The sequence below is a fragment of the Electrophorus electricus genome, chromosome 13 (assembly GCF_041902795.1).
Source record: "Electrophorus electricus isolate QZ-2024a chromosome 13, ASM4190279v1, whole genome shotgun sequence".
Taxonomy (NCBI): domain Eukaryota; kingdom Metazoa; phylum Chordata; class Actinopteri; order Gymnotiformes; family Gymnotidae; genus Electrophorus; species Electrophorus electricus.
In genome coordinates this window covers 11,960,393-11,977,641 of record NC_137509.1, presented here as the reverse complement: position 1 = coordinate 11,977,641, position 17,249 = coordinate 11,960,393, and the positions used below count along the sequence as shown (strand labels likewise).

Sequence of the window (17,249 nt, the reverse complement as noted above, 5' to 3'; positions counted from 1 at the left end):
GGAGAATTGAGGCTAGCTCTAAAAAGACAAACACCCTACTTGAGCCTCAAGGTCTGTGTGGGCAGGACCATAGCACTAGGGTTGCCTAAGGACCGAGGTCCTTAGTCATGGCACCTTCTAAACAGCACACATTCTCAGTCATCTTCCCTCCACCACACCCACTTCACGCAAGACCAAGAAAATGTAAGCGAATTTCATTTAAAGTTGCATTCTGTAAGATTTAAATCACCCTGTTTGTTCACCTTTTATAGCCTTCAAATGCTTGTTGGTGCATTAATACTATTATGAACATTTAATAATTAGCCACAATGTTAGTGTTAGCATTCATGTATTAATAGTAATAAATGTATATCAGTGATAAATTAACTTAAAAGTGCCATGCAATTTACAAATGGCATGAGTAATAGCCACTTTTTTTTAAAACATATATTCGCTTGTCATCTCTCCATGGTATACTAGGTTCTTGTTATATAGTTTGCATTAAAGCAAACTTTTTTTTATAATCCCGTCATTTATAAACGTTTCCACACCAGTCAGTGAAGGTTATGCATGGATCTACGGCACAACCTAATCGAGGTAAAATTTATATTGCATGTTTGACATTTTCCACGTATTAACAATAACAGGTCCACAGACATTTGCTGCTAAAATGTGCAGCTGGTTACATTTGCACAAAACCAGAAGAAGAAATAGAAGCTTTAGTACACTAAATTGAGATTCAGACACCAGTGAAATGAACTAATATCCTGAGCATGACGCTTACAGTTCAGCCCCAATTCAAAGTTGTCAAGCTGCGATAAGTGTGATGATGCTGAATGATCTCAAGAGGTGTGCTTTTAATTACTATCTGTAAATGTCAGTTTTAAAATCTTAGAGAATATTTCTTTAAAGCCAATATATGAAGTCAAATGAATAAGTTGGTGAACAAGTTGTGTAGGGAAAAGGAAATATTTTTATATTTCTTTTTTTTTTCAGGATGTCATGTCCAATTTAGGTAATGTCACTCCTGCTTTACTAACAGTATGCAGGACGTTTCCCGCAGACTGAATAAAGAGCGCATTAAGAAAGGCATTAGTGACCCAGAATTGTTAAAAGCAAGTTCATCACCACATATTTTGATTTGGATCGTCCCCTAGAGATTTTAGCATTGGTGCTCAACAACCTGTCACCCTACATGTGACAGCGTATGAAACAATACAAACAAAATCAAATATCCATAGGCTCATAATCCAAGCCTCTAACTGGCACAATGAAATACCAGTAGCTCCAACTAGCCTAATGCATCATTGGCAGTTTGTTGAGCATCTCAGGATACATCTGTAGGGAACCATCCAAACTATATTTTTGTTCCCTGTTGAGGGAAGGTCATTACCATTATCATTGCTATAGTTCATCAGCATGCCACAAAAGACAGTCAAGAGCTTCCCAGTGGCCGAGTCAGTGTTAGGGGCCAGAGCCTTAATGTGCTCTGCTACTATCTGTGCCCCGCCCGCCTCGTCAACTGCACTTCTGCCCTCATCTGCAAAACAAAGAGGTCACGTAAAAAAGAATAAACAATAAACAAGACAACAAAGGGCACAAAAAGAATAACAACCTGTAAATCATAAGTGACAGGAAAGAAGAAAGGGAGGCATTAAAGCAACTAAAATCACACACAATGAGACATTGGGATATAATAATAATAATAATCATAATAATCATAATAATATATAAACCATATGGATAATCAATAGATCAAGAGATCATATCTACCATATCTACCAGACGACTGCTGGTAAAGATATGGCTAGTTTGAGGGGGAAAGAAAAAAAAAAAAAAAAAAAAAACATTGTAAAGAAGTAGTTTAAAAAATAACAGAAAATTGAACACAAATTTCTATCTGCAGAACATCCAGTTCCTTCTGCCTGGTTGTGGAGCTTTTCTGTGTCTCTCAGACTTGGCTGGCTCCTGTCAGGGTGAAATGACCTAATGAACAAACGATGGGCCACAATGCAACACTTAGGCATGCCCAGGTGTGTGAAAGAACACCTGGAGTCTCTCTTGGCAGAACTGAATTCCAGACAAAGTACAATATTAGGAGTGTGAAGAGGGGCTGAATAAGCACATGCAGGTTACAAATTGTGAGTTAATAATAATACAAATGTCTGCAACTCTAAACGTAGACCTTAGCGTGTTACAGTAAGTAACTAATACACTGAGGCACACTAATGCTTACCGTATTAAATAAAATGAGGGAGAAAAATCATGGCTTCACAAACCTTTCTAAATACGTTCTCTCCCAGGGAACATGACAATTCCAGGGAATATGGCTATTAGACAGCTGGTCATATGAATCATATCAACATAGCTGCACCTGTGCTCCTTTCTGCTCCTGCCCAGTCTCCTTCATTCCACACCACCTCTCCCCTCCTCTCTTCTCTTATACCGCCTCTCCTCTGCTAGTGAATGGAAATGACTCTTTTTCTCCATGACTCAAAGCTAGAGCACCAGCAGCACATCAGCAGCAGGGCAAACAGACCCTGGGGCAAGCTGGCCAAGTCAAAGACGGTGGGGGGTGGGGGGAGCACATAAATCAAATGCATTTTACAACACGCTGAATTGGGATTTACCCAAGTGCATAATATGCAAGGCTGACAGCTACCTAAGCGGTGACAGACTGAGGCTGCACAGTGGTGTGCAGTGGCACACTGCCAATTAAAGCATCAGTCCACCGAAAAAATAAAAGCCTTCTTCTTAGAAAAAAATGTAAACAATTTAAAAACAGGGATGATTGTTATAACAAAGTGTGGTTGATGATTCTGTGGATGTGCTCAGGCATCAGGCTGGCCACCTGCATCATTCGCCACCATCAAACCAGCTGGGAGAGAAAAGTGGGGGGGGGGGGGTGGCCAAATCACATCTGAGCAGGGAAAAAGGTCTGCCAGAGACTGGGCTCCCTGTGCAGCTTCCAGAATGGAGTAGGCGAATTAGAGTACTGGCAAGATGAGATGCACCATGGCAGAGCTGCACTTTGGACTCAGTTTCTGTATGTCACTGGGATCAGTACAAAGTATCGGCAGTAGAAGAGCTGGGCTACTGTAGGGCTTTGGACACTGTTGCCTGATGAGCATCAACAGCCTTTAGAGACACTAATTTAAACCTAAATTAGTTTATGGAGGACAAAAACTTCTTTGGTCCAAATAAAACAATCTGGGGTCAGAAACAAAAATGGACAAATGCCAAATGGTTTATTAATTTGAGTCACATATGGTGTTATTTGGGGCTAGGCTTACACAACCCACACAACTAAAAAGGCCCACACACTATTCTATTACACTACTAACTACTTTGGGCAGAAACTGATGTATTGAATCACAGAAACATAAGGTTTATTTACTGTTCTGTGTTACTCATTCACAAATGCATGTACACGCACTTGTGCGCGCACGCACACACAAGCACACACAAATACACTCACGCAAACACATTCACATGCACGCAAACACGCATATCCTTGAAGCTATGGTCATTAGACTAGGAGAAACCTGCTAAGGTTATTAAATGGCTTCTTTGTAATAGTCAAGTACGTCATAGACTCATCTTCCATTGCAAAAATTCCTTCTTTATCTTACTGGCTGCAGACAGAAAGCATCAGTTCATGGGCTGAATTGGTAAAACCTAAAATCTAAGTCTGTGCATGAGGAGAGTGGTCTGCTGCATATACAATCAGCTGTAGCTACTGAAAGCACATCCTTGCGGCTTGGTCAGACATTGGCACTGCTGTCCAGGCCTTGCCTGGGGTAAAAATACCTTACAGAACTTTTGTCACTACTTCTGCACTGCACAGGTATTACAAGCCTTTCCGTGAACATTACCTTACAAGGCAAAGGGCCATGTAACAGATTGAGCTGCCCCACCTTTGGTTATTACTCGTCACTGTACTAGCACTCACAGATGTGGGTTTTTAGGCTGTTCCCACTGTAAATACCATGAGGGTTGGATGGTATCAAAAAACCCATACACTGCAAAAGCTCTGTTCTTGAGAGAACACCCTCTTTTTGAGCCAAGACTTTAGTAAACCAAGCTGTCCAACATCTGCCAATGTTTCAGGCATGTTACAGTAATTGCCAAGGCCATTATACAGGCAACACTTAAATAGCACACAAAATAATACATTAGAGTGAACTGTACTATTAAGTGGCATGTGTTCAAAAACGTCTCTTCTAGCTTAAAGTCTATTGAAATACAATGTATATATGCCGAAATTTGTAAGATTGGAGCTGGATATTTGGATATTCAGATTTGGTAGTATCGAAACACAATACCAATATTATTTCTTTATCCTATCATATGGTATTTGTGGTATTTTACCCCATTCCAATGACAACATTAAGAAACAACAGCATGGCCACACATTTGTGCCTTACATAATCAAGCCACTGATTGATGTAATTGATGGAAATTATGTTAGCACATGAATGCATCTTATGATCATTACTTAAGGAAGGACATATATGGCCAGGTTTAGAAAATTTAGAAAATGTGGCATTTTTAATTCTCTGATATTATTCTTGCTTTAAAAGTCCCAAAGAAATACAATTTCTTTATTAGGAATACACAATATGTACAAAATACTACATCACAGATATATTGCTATGTATACTGATTATGACAAGCTTTGCAAGATCCACACACACACACACACACACACACACACACACACACACACACACACACACACTGGTGAGTGCAGCTTCCTGCCATGTCAGTAATGCTATGGCACTGCGATGACTTACAAACACTATACTGATCAGCCACACCTCTCATACCCTGCTTAAAGGTCTGAGCATTATATATCCACATTTAAGTAAAGTGCATTACTGTATAAACCAGTACTGACTAAATCTCTCTTGTACATAGCTGTGGCTGCATGAGAGCTGTGAGTCACTCCATTTGGCATGAACAATGCTCCAGGTTTCACTAACCCATGCCCACACAGTGTCTAGGACTGCTGCCCACTAGTCACAACCCCCATGCCAACAGAGCTCATGAATCATGAAGAAAAGGGAATGAGGAATAGCTAGTTAGGCTCTCTGATTGTGTTCCAAAGAGCAAGTATTAGTTCTGTCAGTCTTCTGCTATGAAAAAAAGCCTTGAAGCTTATTAATCCTTTCAGTCCTTCAAAGGAACAGCTAAGGGTAAGAGTAGAGGGTACAAATACTGTAATGTAATTCCTGGAAGAAGGACATGCATGTAGAATTTCTGGTTAAGGAGATTCAGCAGCCTTAGACGCTGGCAAAGATTAAACTCAGCTGGGCTTTTCGGTTCAACAAAGCCCTGGAGTGGGCTGGCTGACTCTGCGATTGACAAGTGTTGGCATTGTCTCAGGGTCCCTCTCAGATGGGCAACAGTTCAACTTCCCCATCACTCAGCACACCACAGCGTAGGACACCAGCTGACTCCTTCTCACAGAGACAGGAGCAGCTGCCTGCCTTACTGTTTGGTAATGACCACATAACTGGTCTTACATTTGGGCTAATTGGGTCTAATGGTCAAGAGCAAATTTAGCTCAGCTGAAACTACATGGAGAAATGAATCACAAGTTTTACTGCTGGTTGTTCAGGGGACTAAGGGACAACAGAGGTATGTGTTGAGTAGAGCTGGATGACTGGTTGCGTTTTCCAGTCTTCCCATTCGTGGGTGGGCTACATTACATTTCCATGCAGACATTCTAGGGCAGAATGGACTTGAAATTTCCTGTGACTTAGCCAAAACATATTTCTCCTCTTTTCTCCAACCAAACACCATTTTCATCACTACTTTACACTACCATGAAACACGCAATCAAGGATGCACCAAGTATAGTATAGTACTTCCACCTTGTTAATACGCATTAACTAAACATACAAGTTATCATAAAGGCACCGGCCTGTTTACCAAGCAAAGAATGATGAAAATTAGTTAAAGAGAGCAGTAAGCAGAGATCTAAAGAAGTAATAAGCAGTAAGCAGACATTGCCTGAATTCACATATCAACTCACATCCATTAGGTACTTCATAGTAACAAAGCAATTAAGACGAGGTAAAATGAGTGGGAAAGAAGTTATTTGCTGTGCGTCTAAAAGACAGACTCTAATGAGTCATAAAAAGCCAGCAGTGTCTGCTGCACTTCCAGCGCCATCAAACGAAACGGCTGTGTCACTGACTTGTGCCTCCAGTGATCCTCTTTATATTTGCCTTTAGATTCTAAAATGGCTCCTTACAGACCGGCCAGCAAGAAATGGGACAGGTGTAGGGGGGAGGGGTACTTACGGCTGTCATAGCAGATGTTGCCCAGGGCTCGACCCGTCTGAAGCAGCACCTCCTGGTCTTTGCAGTTGAGCAGCTGCACCAGAGGGGGAATTAGCCCTGCCTCCACACAGGGACTCCGCATAAACTCTGAGGGAGAAGCGCAAACCTTTCAGATTTATTATGAAGGTCTCCCGTCATCCAGATGATTGAACTGTCTAATGGAAGTATGTTAAGGTGACTGGACGTTTGAAGACAATTCGCTGCTCATCTCTGAACTTTCCTCATTTCCTGATGAAGGAATCCACATCCATGAAAACATCAAATGTGCTGTTAAATGCAAAGTCTTACAGATGTTTAGAAACTGATTTAGCTCACGTTTCACTTATAATTTGAAATTCCAGATATATATATTCAGGCACTACACTATATTTGAGCAATCATTTCCTAAGATATTTATTAGTGACAGATGGCCTACAAGCTCTAAAGACAAACAGCCAGCTTACAGCTGAGTAGTTGTGTGTGTGTGTGTGTGTGTGTGTGTGTGTGTGTGTATCTGGTGCATCCGTGTTCTTTGAAAATAAGGTCACATTTGTTGGGCAGATTTCAAGTACCTTCAAAATGGGACACCAATTATAGCACCTTTGAAAAAGTCCTCATTCCCTAAGAACACCAATGTCCCTGAAGTACTAATGTCTCTCATGGGTGGAGCAAATATACAACAGAATTCAGCTAGATGCATGTCAGTGGGAGACTGACAAAATCCTGCCAAAACTGTGTGCTATTGCCATTAGCTTGCCCTGCATGCTGCTAAAAGCCCATTCATTATTTTAAGCCTTTTTACCTTACGCAAAAACTCCATTCTTTTCCAACATCTCATCTCATGCACTTGTTAAGGCATGATTTAAAGAAATGCTTGTATAATTACCCTAAAAGCACTGAGTGAGGTGGAGCACTGACTCAACAGAATTGATGCTTTATGGTCTTTGCAGGCTGGCAGGACGGTGGAAGATAAAGCAACTGAACATAGAGCTATCCAGCGGCTAGGGTGAATATGGAGGTACTTTTATATAGATAATGTTTTGTCTGATGGATGTTAACATTTTTGTCAAGAAAGTCATTATTCATGTAATTTCTTCTTCTGACTAAAAAAATGCACAAAAACTGAATGAGGGCATAGAAACCGTATCAAAGACTTCAGATGGTGAGAAAAATAGGGAACGCTTTAGATTTTTTCAGCTGTACCTCCATCCCAATTAGAGTGAAAAAGTCCTCAATAAAGAGCAAAAAACAAACAAACAAACAAACAATAGACCTCCCAAAAAGTGTTAACCTGCCAAGCTGTCATGAACAGTGCAATTGTGTCTGCATGCTGAGCAGCAGGGAAGGCTCACATCGACCTGAGACTACAGAATTTAAAGAGACGTCGCAAAATATGACTCTTATTTATTCAAGTAGAAAGTGATGATTGCATAAGACAAAGCGCTTCCCAATTGCATTTATCTTACAAATCACACATCTCAGTATCATATAAATGTGAATGCATATTATTAAATGACAGAATATTATTAAATAATGGCATACGGTGTGTCTCGATATTTGATATATTGATTCCTTCTGAAGTGCAGACATTTCACACGCAACAATTAAAGTAGTAAATACTGTGGTCAAGCTATGGATGCCAATGCCAGGGAAACAGTCACTTCAGATCACTCCTTTTGTTAGCCAGCCAAGCTCCATCTTGTCTGGCAACAGGAGGACCAGGCATTGCTTACTGGCAGAAAGCAGAAAGGTATGCTGTGGCAGGGATGACAGGGATATAAAAGACAGCAGATGCATTCAAATGTATTATATTTCTCTTTTTTATAATTAATGAATTTAAAAAGGCACCGCTGAATGTAAGAAAGGTGCTACATAAATGAAAGAATAATATTAGGCCATAATTTACAACTGTCAGGTATTCTGGTGCTATTAAAGATTATATAAGCAGTTTTTCTAACTTTGTCATGCTGACAGCAGTCAATAAAATAGATGCTCTGAACAAAACATTTCTATATATACATGTTTTGTCAGTCCTGAGCTATGTAATCAGCAACTAAGAATTTCTACATGGTCTAAGTGTAATTAATCAATGAAGAAGCATGTCTGTATGAGGAGGCTATTTTCCCTGCATGTTTTGTGCATGAGATGTTTTTAGGAGGTGGTGGATTCCTTCAGCAACTGGGACAAGTTCTGAAAACACTGCTTACAGTAGCTTTAAAAATCCTTGGTGAAAATCCTGATCTAGAAAGTACACCACAATCAAAATAAATAAGATCTTGAGAACTATACTGCCCAGATCCTCATCTTCTACATGACAGATTATGAAACAGCAGGATCCAGAAACGCAGACGTATGAGTGTATGAAACACTAAGATGATGTGTGTGTGAAGCCTGATCGTGCAGCCTCACCGTTTTTCGCCAATTCTGCTATGATGTTGGCTACTTTTGGTGTGCAGGAGTTCTGTATAGCCAATAATGAAGGCATCATAGGAAGAACACCCATCTCCTGAATCTTTTCACTCGCTTCCACATCTGTTAATAAAGTGTGAGAATGGATTAATATTGGGCAAAAACAACACAGCATTTAGAGCAAATCCATGTGAATATGCAGCATAATCTTCATACATGTTATTTAAGGATATCAATTATATTGGCTCTCCTTTATGCCACAATTTATTGAAAACATTTGGGTCAATAGAATGTACCATTTTAATTTCAGTATTTCAAACAATGACATATGGAAGCTACAAATTTCCATAAGGCTCAGTACATACACAATGAGGTATTCAGTAATTTGAAACTGCAGGAAGCTGATGCTTAATGATGATTACATAATGTCACCGGCTAATTATCTGCAGCCATAAAACTTTTGAGACATAAAAGACTAACTTACATAGTAGAGTTTCAGTTGGGAAGAGAGCTAGGGCATAGGGACATAGGCAAATAAAACAAAGACCACCAAGTTGGCAATATTTTAACATTTAAGTATCCTCTCCCTATCTTAATTAACTGAAATGTATTTAAGTATAAAGGAAAATGTTTCTAAACTATAAGCTCTGCCCACTGAATTCAGATCATTGCCGTTAGACTGTACACTAATCCAGTCAATATGGGTTGGAAGGTCTAAAAGCCGCAAAGTCATTCCATAACGCTCATCAGTATGATCAGGCAAATTTGGTTGAACTCACAATATAATTAAAGCAATTAAAGTCAATCAAGATTCCATAAATAAATATAAGTAATTTAAATTCAGTGAGCATCAGCCATTGTACTTCTCTAGAGATTTTATTTTTATTTTATGTAATACTGTTAACATCTAACCAAGTTTTCTGTGTTTGCTTGGTGGGAAACCAAAATATTGCCAAACTGGCATGTTGACATGCTTCTTCTGAACAATCTCATCCATTTTTTCTGTCCACCAGAGTTTTCATGTTTGCATGTAGTATCCCAGCATGCTTTGTGCCAGACAGAAAGGCTGTCCTTAATCATTTTTAACTAAATATATAATTTAGAATGCTAGCAAAGGAAATGGTTAAATAAAGGCAAAGGCATGTATCAGTGATGCATGAAACAGCTTATAAAAATTATTAAAAGCTTATATCAGCTTTAATTTAAATTATCGCAATATTGGATAATGTGGCTTATTGGCCCAAGGCTAACTCCTAGTAATTACAATACCAGCAGGGTAAACACAGACCATATTTTAAGGACCCATGATGCTCATAGATGAAATTTTCCATCCATATTTTTATAGCAATATTTTCACAGGTGATTCTGAGGTTGCCAAACCTTGTGAAGATGGCCTTATAGCTCAAGCTTAATTATTGGTTTGTTTTTCAGAAGTCCAAGAGTGTTGATGCTAAATATAACTGGACGGTAGGGTTTTTGTCATCTGCCTGTAAGGCTATCATAGCACACTGTTTTAGGGCTTTTCAGTAAGCTGGAGCAACTGCTAGCAACTGTTCTTGAGATTTACTAATGGTTTGCATTTTGTGGTTGCAATGCTGTCGAGGTCTTCAAATATAGTTTTAAAAGTAGAGCTTGTTTGAAAACCATTTACATGCCACGAATACATTTGGTGTTCCCAAACTAGCTTACAAATCTCAACCCCCAAAATACAGAAAAGTTAAAAACTATACTTCCATTTCGTAAATTAACCATTTTGTTAGCATAAGCAAGGTCACTGTTGTAGTTCAAATTATAACCTAGAATCCACAAATAAAAATATTAATATGGTGGTGACAGCTCAAATTAACTTAAATATGTCTTGGAGTGTTTGAAAATGTATATGGCATGTAGCCTACCACGTAATAAGCCTGCTCCAGTAGGGATCACTGTATATCTACATCATACTTGTCATGCCTCCATGGTACACAATTTTCTTGTCACATTTCCTCTATATTTTCCTCTGTATATTGCATTTCCTTATCATCTGGTAATTTAAATTGTTCTCACACAGCTAAGACGAGGCTATGTGAATGCATGGGTTTAAATGCACTAGAACTAGACATGACTTTTATAGACTACTTCATGTTTTAAAAATATTCCCAATTGAAGCTTAAAAGGCCTGCTGAATTTAAAAAATATATATATTTTTTTTTTTTTCTTCTTCAATATCCCATATATTTCAATTGTTCAGGCCACTGCTATAGTAGGAGTTCAGACCACTCATACAAGTGTTAGTGTTCACTGCAGATTTGTTTAGTTTCATGTAGGCCTGTTTGGTAGTGGCAGGAATCGTATGTGGGCTGAGTCACAGGGCAGCAGTGGGTGTGGGTGTGGCCAGCATGCGCAAGTGAGGGGGCTGACACCACGCCCCCTTCCGAGACACACTCCAGCAGCCTCACGGTAATTTATGAGCGTCCTCTGCATCACTGCAGCAGCAACGCTCAAGCCCACAGAAAGAGCTGCACATCAATTAGATACCTCGAGCAATCAACCATTACACTCATCAAATCAGCACACAGACTACAACACACCGCTGCCCCGTAGCAATAAAGCAGACTGCAGAATCTATCAGAAGTTTACGGCTCTGCATTCTCTTCCACTACTCTCCCCCCAAAAAAGATAATTATTACTTAAGGCTTAATAAAGTCCATTATGACATCATTTATCAGGATCTGACGCCAGCATACAAATTGCCAAAAATGGATCCTGCTTCTAACTTCTCATCCTCAAAAACAAAATACGTAAACAGGTGAAGTGAAAGCACAGGCTACTCTCATAAGAAAAAAAAGCGGATGTAATAAAGGAGTCAGTCAGGCTTACTGTTTTGGGCCAAGGCTTTCAGCAGGCAGTCCAGGCAGTTCTCTACACTGTCCGAGGTGCTGTCTGCTGAGGAGAGCTTCAGTGTCTTGAGGGCTTCACTCAGGTTATCTGCTGGGGAAACACAATATAGCACAGTGTACAGTTCATAAAAAGCACAAATTCAAACACGTTCCATTTCATTGCGCATAAAATTCCCTGAAAGATGCAAAGATTCTGAAGGAGTTGTTTTTTTTGTTTGTTTTTTTTTACATCCGCTTGTTCTGTTGAACTTTGTCTGATACAGTGCTCTGTGATATAGGATGTGGCAGTATCCATACAGAGATCTTTAGATGACTTCCAAAAATCAGGCTTTGTACTATTTCATCCTAAGGCGATATGCAAATTTAGAACAACCTGCTTTTGACCTGAGGTCTTGTGAACTGAAGTCAGTGGCAATGTTGGAGTCCAGTTTTAGAGAAAGTCATTGCAGGTAAATGTTAAGTACAGAGCCTATTAAAGGGTCTCTACCAATCTACTTGGAAATAAGGACAGCAGGAATACTCAGCAGTTAAAGAGGATGGGCTCTGATTCAAAAGGTTTGCCACACTGCTTTATTCCACAGAAAAATCCTGGCTGGAAGCCTTGAGTTATGTCTACTGAAGCAGCATCATGCTCACCAGGGGCTAGCTCTCTTGAATAAAAGAAATCTCAGACTTGACTAAATAATTAAATACATAAACAAATGAATGATTCGACCATGGCCATATGGTGAGGAGGTGACTCTTGGCAGATAAATGAAGAGAACACACTGGAAAAATGGATCATTGCATCACTTTCTAATGAAAATAAACGAGCATCAGCTCATTTGTGTCAGCCTTACAAATCTTTACTTTTTAAACTTCTGGCTTGATATGGAAGAATCTTATGCAGCATCTAGACATAACTAACTTGTTGGTCACCAGACATAAAATTAACTCACTGGTCAACACAGACCTTTTTTTCTTCAAATGTGACGAGAAGTCTGTTCATTACCACTTAAATTATACAAGATAAAGGGGGGGAAACAAATCAGCATAAATTATAGTTAACCTAGAAGAGTTCAAGTTCAGTTCAACTCAGACAGGCAGTCTACACAGGGTTGTGCGATATGACCAAAACATCATATCCTGATATGGATAACTTCATACCCAGATCATGATATGTCATGATATAGCACATTTTCTATAAATTCAATAAATAAAAAGTTTATGCAAAATGACCACAAGGAAAGACCTATTTCTTATTACATTATATCACTGTATAATGTATAATGCCTTATGTTGAGGTCATTTTGAAACAGTGGAATTTAAATTGTTCAAAGTGGCAAAGTATTACCTTTACATTAACTTTTGTAAGGGAGGCAGCTAAGCAACAGCTATGCCAATGTCAAACTGAAGTTTTTGCTGTTAGTTAGCTAGCTAGTTAGCTAACTGCTTACACACTTCCCTCTGACAACATTTAGCTAGTTAAAAGGCAAAACTCCATGTTAATAGAAACTGTGGATCTGCAGCTTACTACTGGTCAGACTCCTTCCCCTGTTCAGAATTACTCCGTTATGCGTCATGTCCATTCTCCCCCACTATATTTATTATCAATCAGCCAACCAGTCGTGCCCTCCCCGCACCCTCGGCAGTACAAATGCAATGCCCTGCCGCGTCTGAATCCCAATCACGTGGTTCTCGTTACCTCCTCATCAGCACAACTACTTAAGCACCTTTCCTTTACCAGTTCTACGGGCAGCTTTGCACCATCCAAATGCTCTTGCTCAGTATATTTCTGTGTCACTGTAACTTTAGTGTGGTCTTACTGAACTGAGCAGCCAAACACACAGGTAACCTAACTAAACTGACCAGCTGAACACTGTTAATGTCTGTCGCAGTCAGAATAATTAATAGACTACCTACATCATGCAATACTATCAGGAGGTTTGTTGGCATAACAAACAAAAATGCTAGCAAAAAAGAAACTTAAGAAATTGTGACAAGCCACACAATTAGCATGTTTTAGCTTTGCCAGACTAGCTAGAAGGAGCTCCTGCCATGACAACATAAAACACATCTCGTTCAACACAACAGCCTTGCTGAATTTCAAAGGATGCACACAAACATTGTTGGACACTGAAGATGGTTGCCAATCAAGTTTTTGAAAATTCAAGTTTGTAAACACAGCAATAACCAGGCCATCAGTTAATCTTCTGATAGGAACATACAGCTAAGGTGAATGTGGTGACTTTTAATGGCCCAGATGCAAGAACTGGAAACAAGGTGTCAGACAGCATGGGTGGCGATTCAGTGGGGTTATACATAATGTTGATGTTTCCATCAACAAAAGGTGTTTGTTTCCAGTCATGGGACATCTGACATGCTTTCTGGAACTGGTATACTAACACCATACACACAAGTCAAGTGCATTTTCCCTGGCCTGATTCAACCCTTTGGTTAGGGTCACACTGACCCAACTACCTGTTGTCAGACAGCAAAGGTCTGTTAGAAAGAGTCGCAATAAACCACCGTGTTCAGCTCTTGGCTCTTGCTGATAATTTTCAGTACTGTTTTGGCCAAATGTGCACGTTAAAGCAGCGTCTGCGGTTGTTAAGGAGAGTTTTCTGTTTGACTGTTCATTCTAAATTTGTCTTGAAATGAGATAATACTGACAAACTGCATTAGATTTTTTGGTAGCTTGATCTACTGAGGCAGTGTGCTAGGCTAACATATTTTGCAACACAGAAGGTTCTCTTTTGCTAAGAATTTAGAGAACAGGTGAAACATTTGTCATTACCTTGATGTTAACGTATGCGGTTTTATAGAAGAAAGGAGCTCACGGAGAGGTGGGAGTCACTCTAAACTCGTTAACAAGGCAACATTTACACCTTCAGTCTCAGAGTTGTCACCCAGGGACAGTGCCTGATCCCCAAACTACAAGTGACAGACTGCAAGGCAGTGAAATGACACCTGGTCTCATGTGCCAAGTTTAATAAATGAGTGATTTAAGGGCAACAAAACCTCAGCCTTAGAGGAAATTAAAGCAACTTGAAGATAAAAAGGTTGCCCCATGTGTATAAGTGAGTGTGTGTATGTCTGCGTGACAGAAAGGGACAGAAGGGAACATAAAAGACAGACAGACAGACTGATAGATAGAAATATTAAACCACTTTGAGACCATAGTGAAAGAGAGTTCTAACTGCGTTTTCAGCTTCCCCGACTTAGTGGACAGAGACTGGTTCAACCCCGATAGCAGGCCCGCAGTTCTGTTCAGACAAGCTGCATCTCTAAAGACTTGAGCGCATCCCTCCATCAGAAACACCAACGTGGGCGTGTGCGAGTTCTCCAAAGAAACGAGCGCATCCCTCCATCAGAAACACCAGCGTGGGCATATGTGAATTCGGGGCATAGATGACTGTGACCTCTTTTCTGCAGACTCACTAAAGCCTTTCCATATTTGCACATCTGCAGAACAGTGCCCTGTGTCAAACTGCTGTCCAGCATTAGACCACATCTTTTCGAAAAATGTGATAGAGCACACACTAAAAGGTGCTTGAAATTGTGTTTTATGGTACTGGTGTACAGCAATCAGCAGTTCTTTTAGCCGCTAAGGAAAACAACTGATTATTTTTACAATACACTAGTGTACGCGAGCAATGTGACTTGCTATTTTGCTTGGGGTCGAGCATTACCTTACTGTGCGTGGATGCCCTCATCAGCAACATTTCTACCGTATGGAGATGAGACGACACGTTAGAGACTCTGAACTGTAAACTCTCTTCTGAAAATCGCGACGATGCTCCAATACATGCGAATTAAACTGTTTGCAGTATACATTGTCAGACTGGACACGAACACCTAAACTGCTAGTTGATGGGTTTTTTTTCTTTCCTCCTCCCTTGATGACATGACCACCACATCCCTAAGGAAAGCGTTGGGATAGCTGTTCGCGTAAACGAGCTCGACTTTCTCGCTCAAGCGACGAGCATCCCGAACAAGTGAATCTAAACCTCGACTAAGAGTAAAACACACCATGTCAGTGTTTTTTGGGTTTTTTTTTTTTTAAATGCAAGACTTACCCATTTGTCTTGGGTGCTTTCAGTCCAGTGCTCTTCGGTGTTGTATAAATGTATTCAAATATATATAAGCTGTATTTATATATATATTATCTTGTTAGGCAGTTGGTATAGTAGAGGTGACAGGAGCAGCTAGCTAGCTAATGGTTTTGATTTGCTTGTCAGATATCCGGGCAAGGCCCACCTTAACCCACGCTGCTCCGTTCCCCGGCAAAAATACAAAGGCAACTGTAGTGTAGCTATACTGCACACCCCAACGCCCCTTCAGCTCCAGATGCAGCTAGGACGGGCGGTGCATAAATCTTAGCACCTTACTTAGCTGATGTCTGCGATGATGTAATTTTATCCGTATACGATATAAATGTACACGGACACTCAACGTTAACCTGCAATGCACTTCCTTCTACTCGAGCGGTCTAGTTCCCAAAGCAGTGAAACTAAGCGAGGCGAAATGCCGCCTTTCTCCTTGTTGATTGGTTCGTGTCAGGCACAAAGGCCCTCGTCGATGTTGTTGATTGGATAAAAAAAAAGATGTCATGCGCTAGAAACAACGCCCTTCGTGAATGTAAACCCCACCCCAGGTTTGATAGCCACAATGTGCAAGCAAAGGCGCAGAGAAAGCTCTCAAACACTGATAATTAAGTACGAGGTGGCCCTCAAATTAGGAGATGATAAATTATTTAATGTATTGATCATTTCAATTTTTTTTTTTAAACTAGGGTAACATAAACTTTGACGAAAATCTCATAGATTTTAAATAAATAGCTCAATTTATAGTCGTCATAATAATTTTGTTTTCATAATAAACCTTTTTGCTGCCAGTGCATAAATCATATAATGTGAGTAGATATATCGGTGATGCTGCTGAACTCTACATCTCAATATACAATATCTCGTTATAGTATCCCACATATTAGAGTAGTATTTATGACATCGTCCTATTTTCAGAACTTCCCATGACAGGTACGTTTGCACGAAATTAAAAATGTAACCGACGATGTCTTGATATGAAATCTGATAAACCATCAGGGTCTGAAGTCTGAGCTCAAGCCTCACCGGGACTGTGAAATGGCGCCCCCCAAAGGCCATTTAGTGCATTATATCTCACGTAAATGAAGTGAAGACTTTCTAAAGTCCATTATAAAGTTATAAAGACTTTCTAACGTCCATATATGAAATACAGTTAATGCAGCGCTAAATTCCATTCCATTCTTGGGGAATCTTAAGCATCTTCTAAAGGCAAGACCCAATGCGGTGTGCAGGGCAGACTTCATTAGCATTGTAGTTTGGTTTGGCTGTGTGAGGTACAGTAACCTGCTACTATACAACCTACCTACTGCTAACTTTGAAGACCTGGAAATATGCCAGATGTTTTCATGTATAAAAAGGAGCAGAGTAAGATTCATTGCTATCACGTCAGCAGATGTCACAGGTGTTAAACATTTCCTCCTTGGTTAATGTGTATCTAAATGAACTCATTCAAATGTACACTTCTTTATAGGGTAAAAGTGTGTTATAGGAGTAAACCAATAACAGCATATGACCTGCACACATTATTTTTCTCAGAAAATGGTAGTGATCATCACAGTGATCCATGC

The 17,249-nt window shown here is 39.9% G+C and overlaps 1 protein-coding gene across 3 annotated transcripts in view; it reads right to left on the bottom strand.

Annotated features, from left to right (window-relative positions):
* The window catches only part of rap1gds1 (RAP1, GTP-GDP dissociation stimulator 1), a 32,819-nt gene extending 16,749 nt beyond the window's left edge, over nucleotides 1-16,070 (bottom strand). Inside the window, exons 1-5 of one of the 3 annotated variants that reach the window (XM_035519941.2) lie at nucleotides 15,655-16,070; nucleotides 11,577-11,687; nucleotides 8,718-8,840; nucleotides 6,291-6,416; nucleotides 1,373-1,519 (exon numbers count right to left, since the gene is read on the bottom strand). In XM_035519941.2, coding sequence (XP_035375834.1) covers nucleotides 1,373-1,519; nucleotides 6,291-6,416; nucleotides 8,718-8,840; nucleotides 11,577-11,687; nucleotides 15,655-15,658 — 511 coding nt within the window. In that variant the 5' untranslated portion in view covers nucleotides 15,659-16,070. The remainder of the gene's footprint in view (nucleotides 1-1,372; nucleotides 1,520-6,290; nucleotides 6,417-8,717; nucleotides 8,841-11,576; nucleotides 11,688-15,654) is intronic. The other 2 variants (XM_035519942.2, XM_035519944.2) reach the window with 2 other exon arrangements.
* Nucleotides 16,071-17,249: the final 1,179 nt, after the last annotated feature.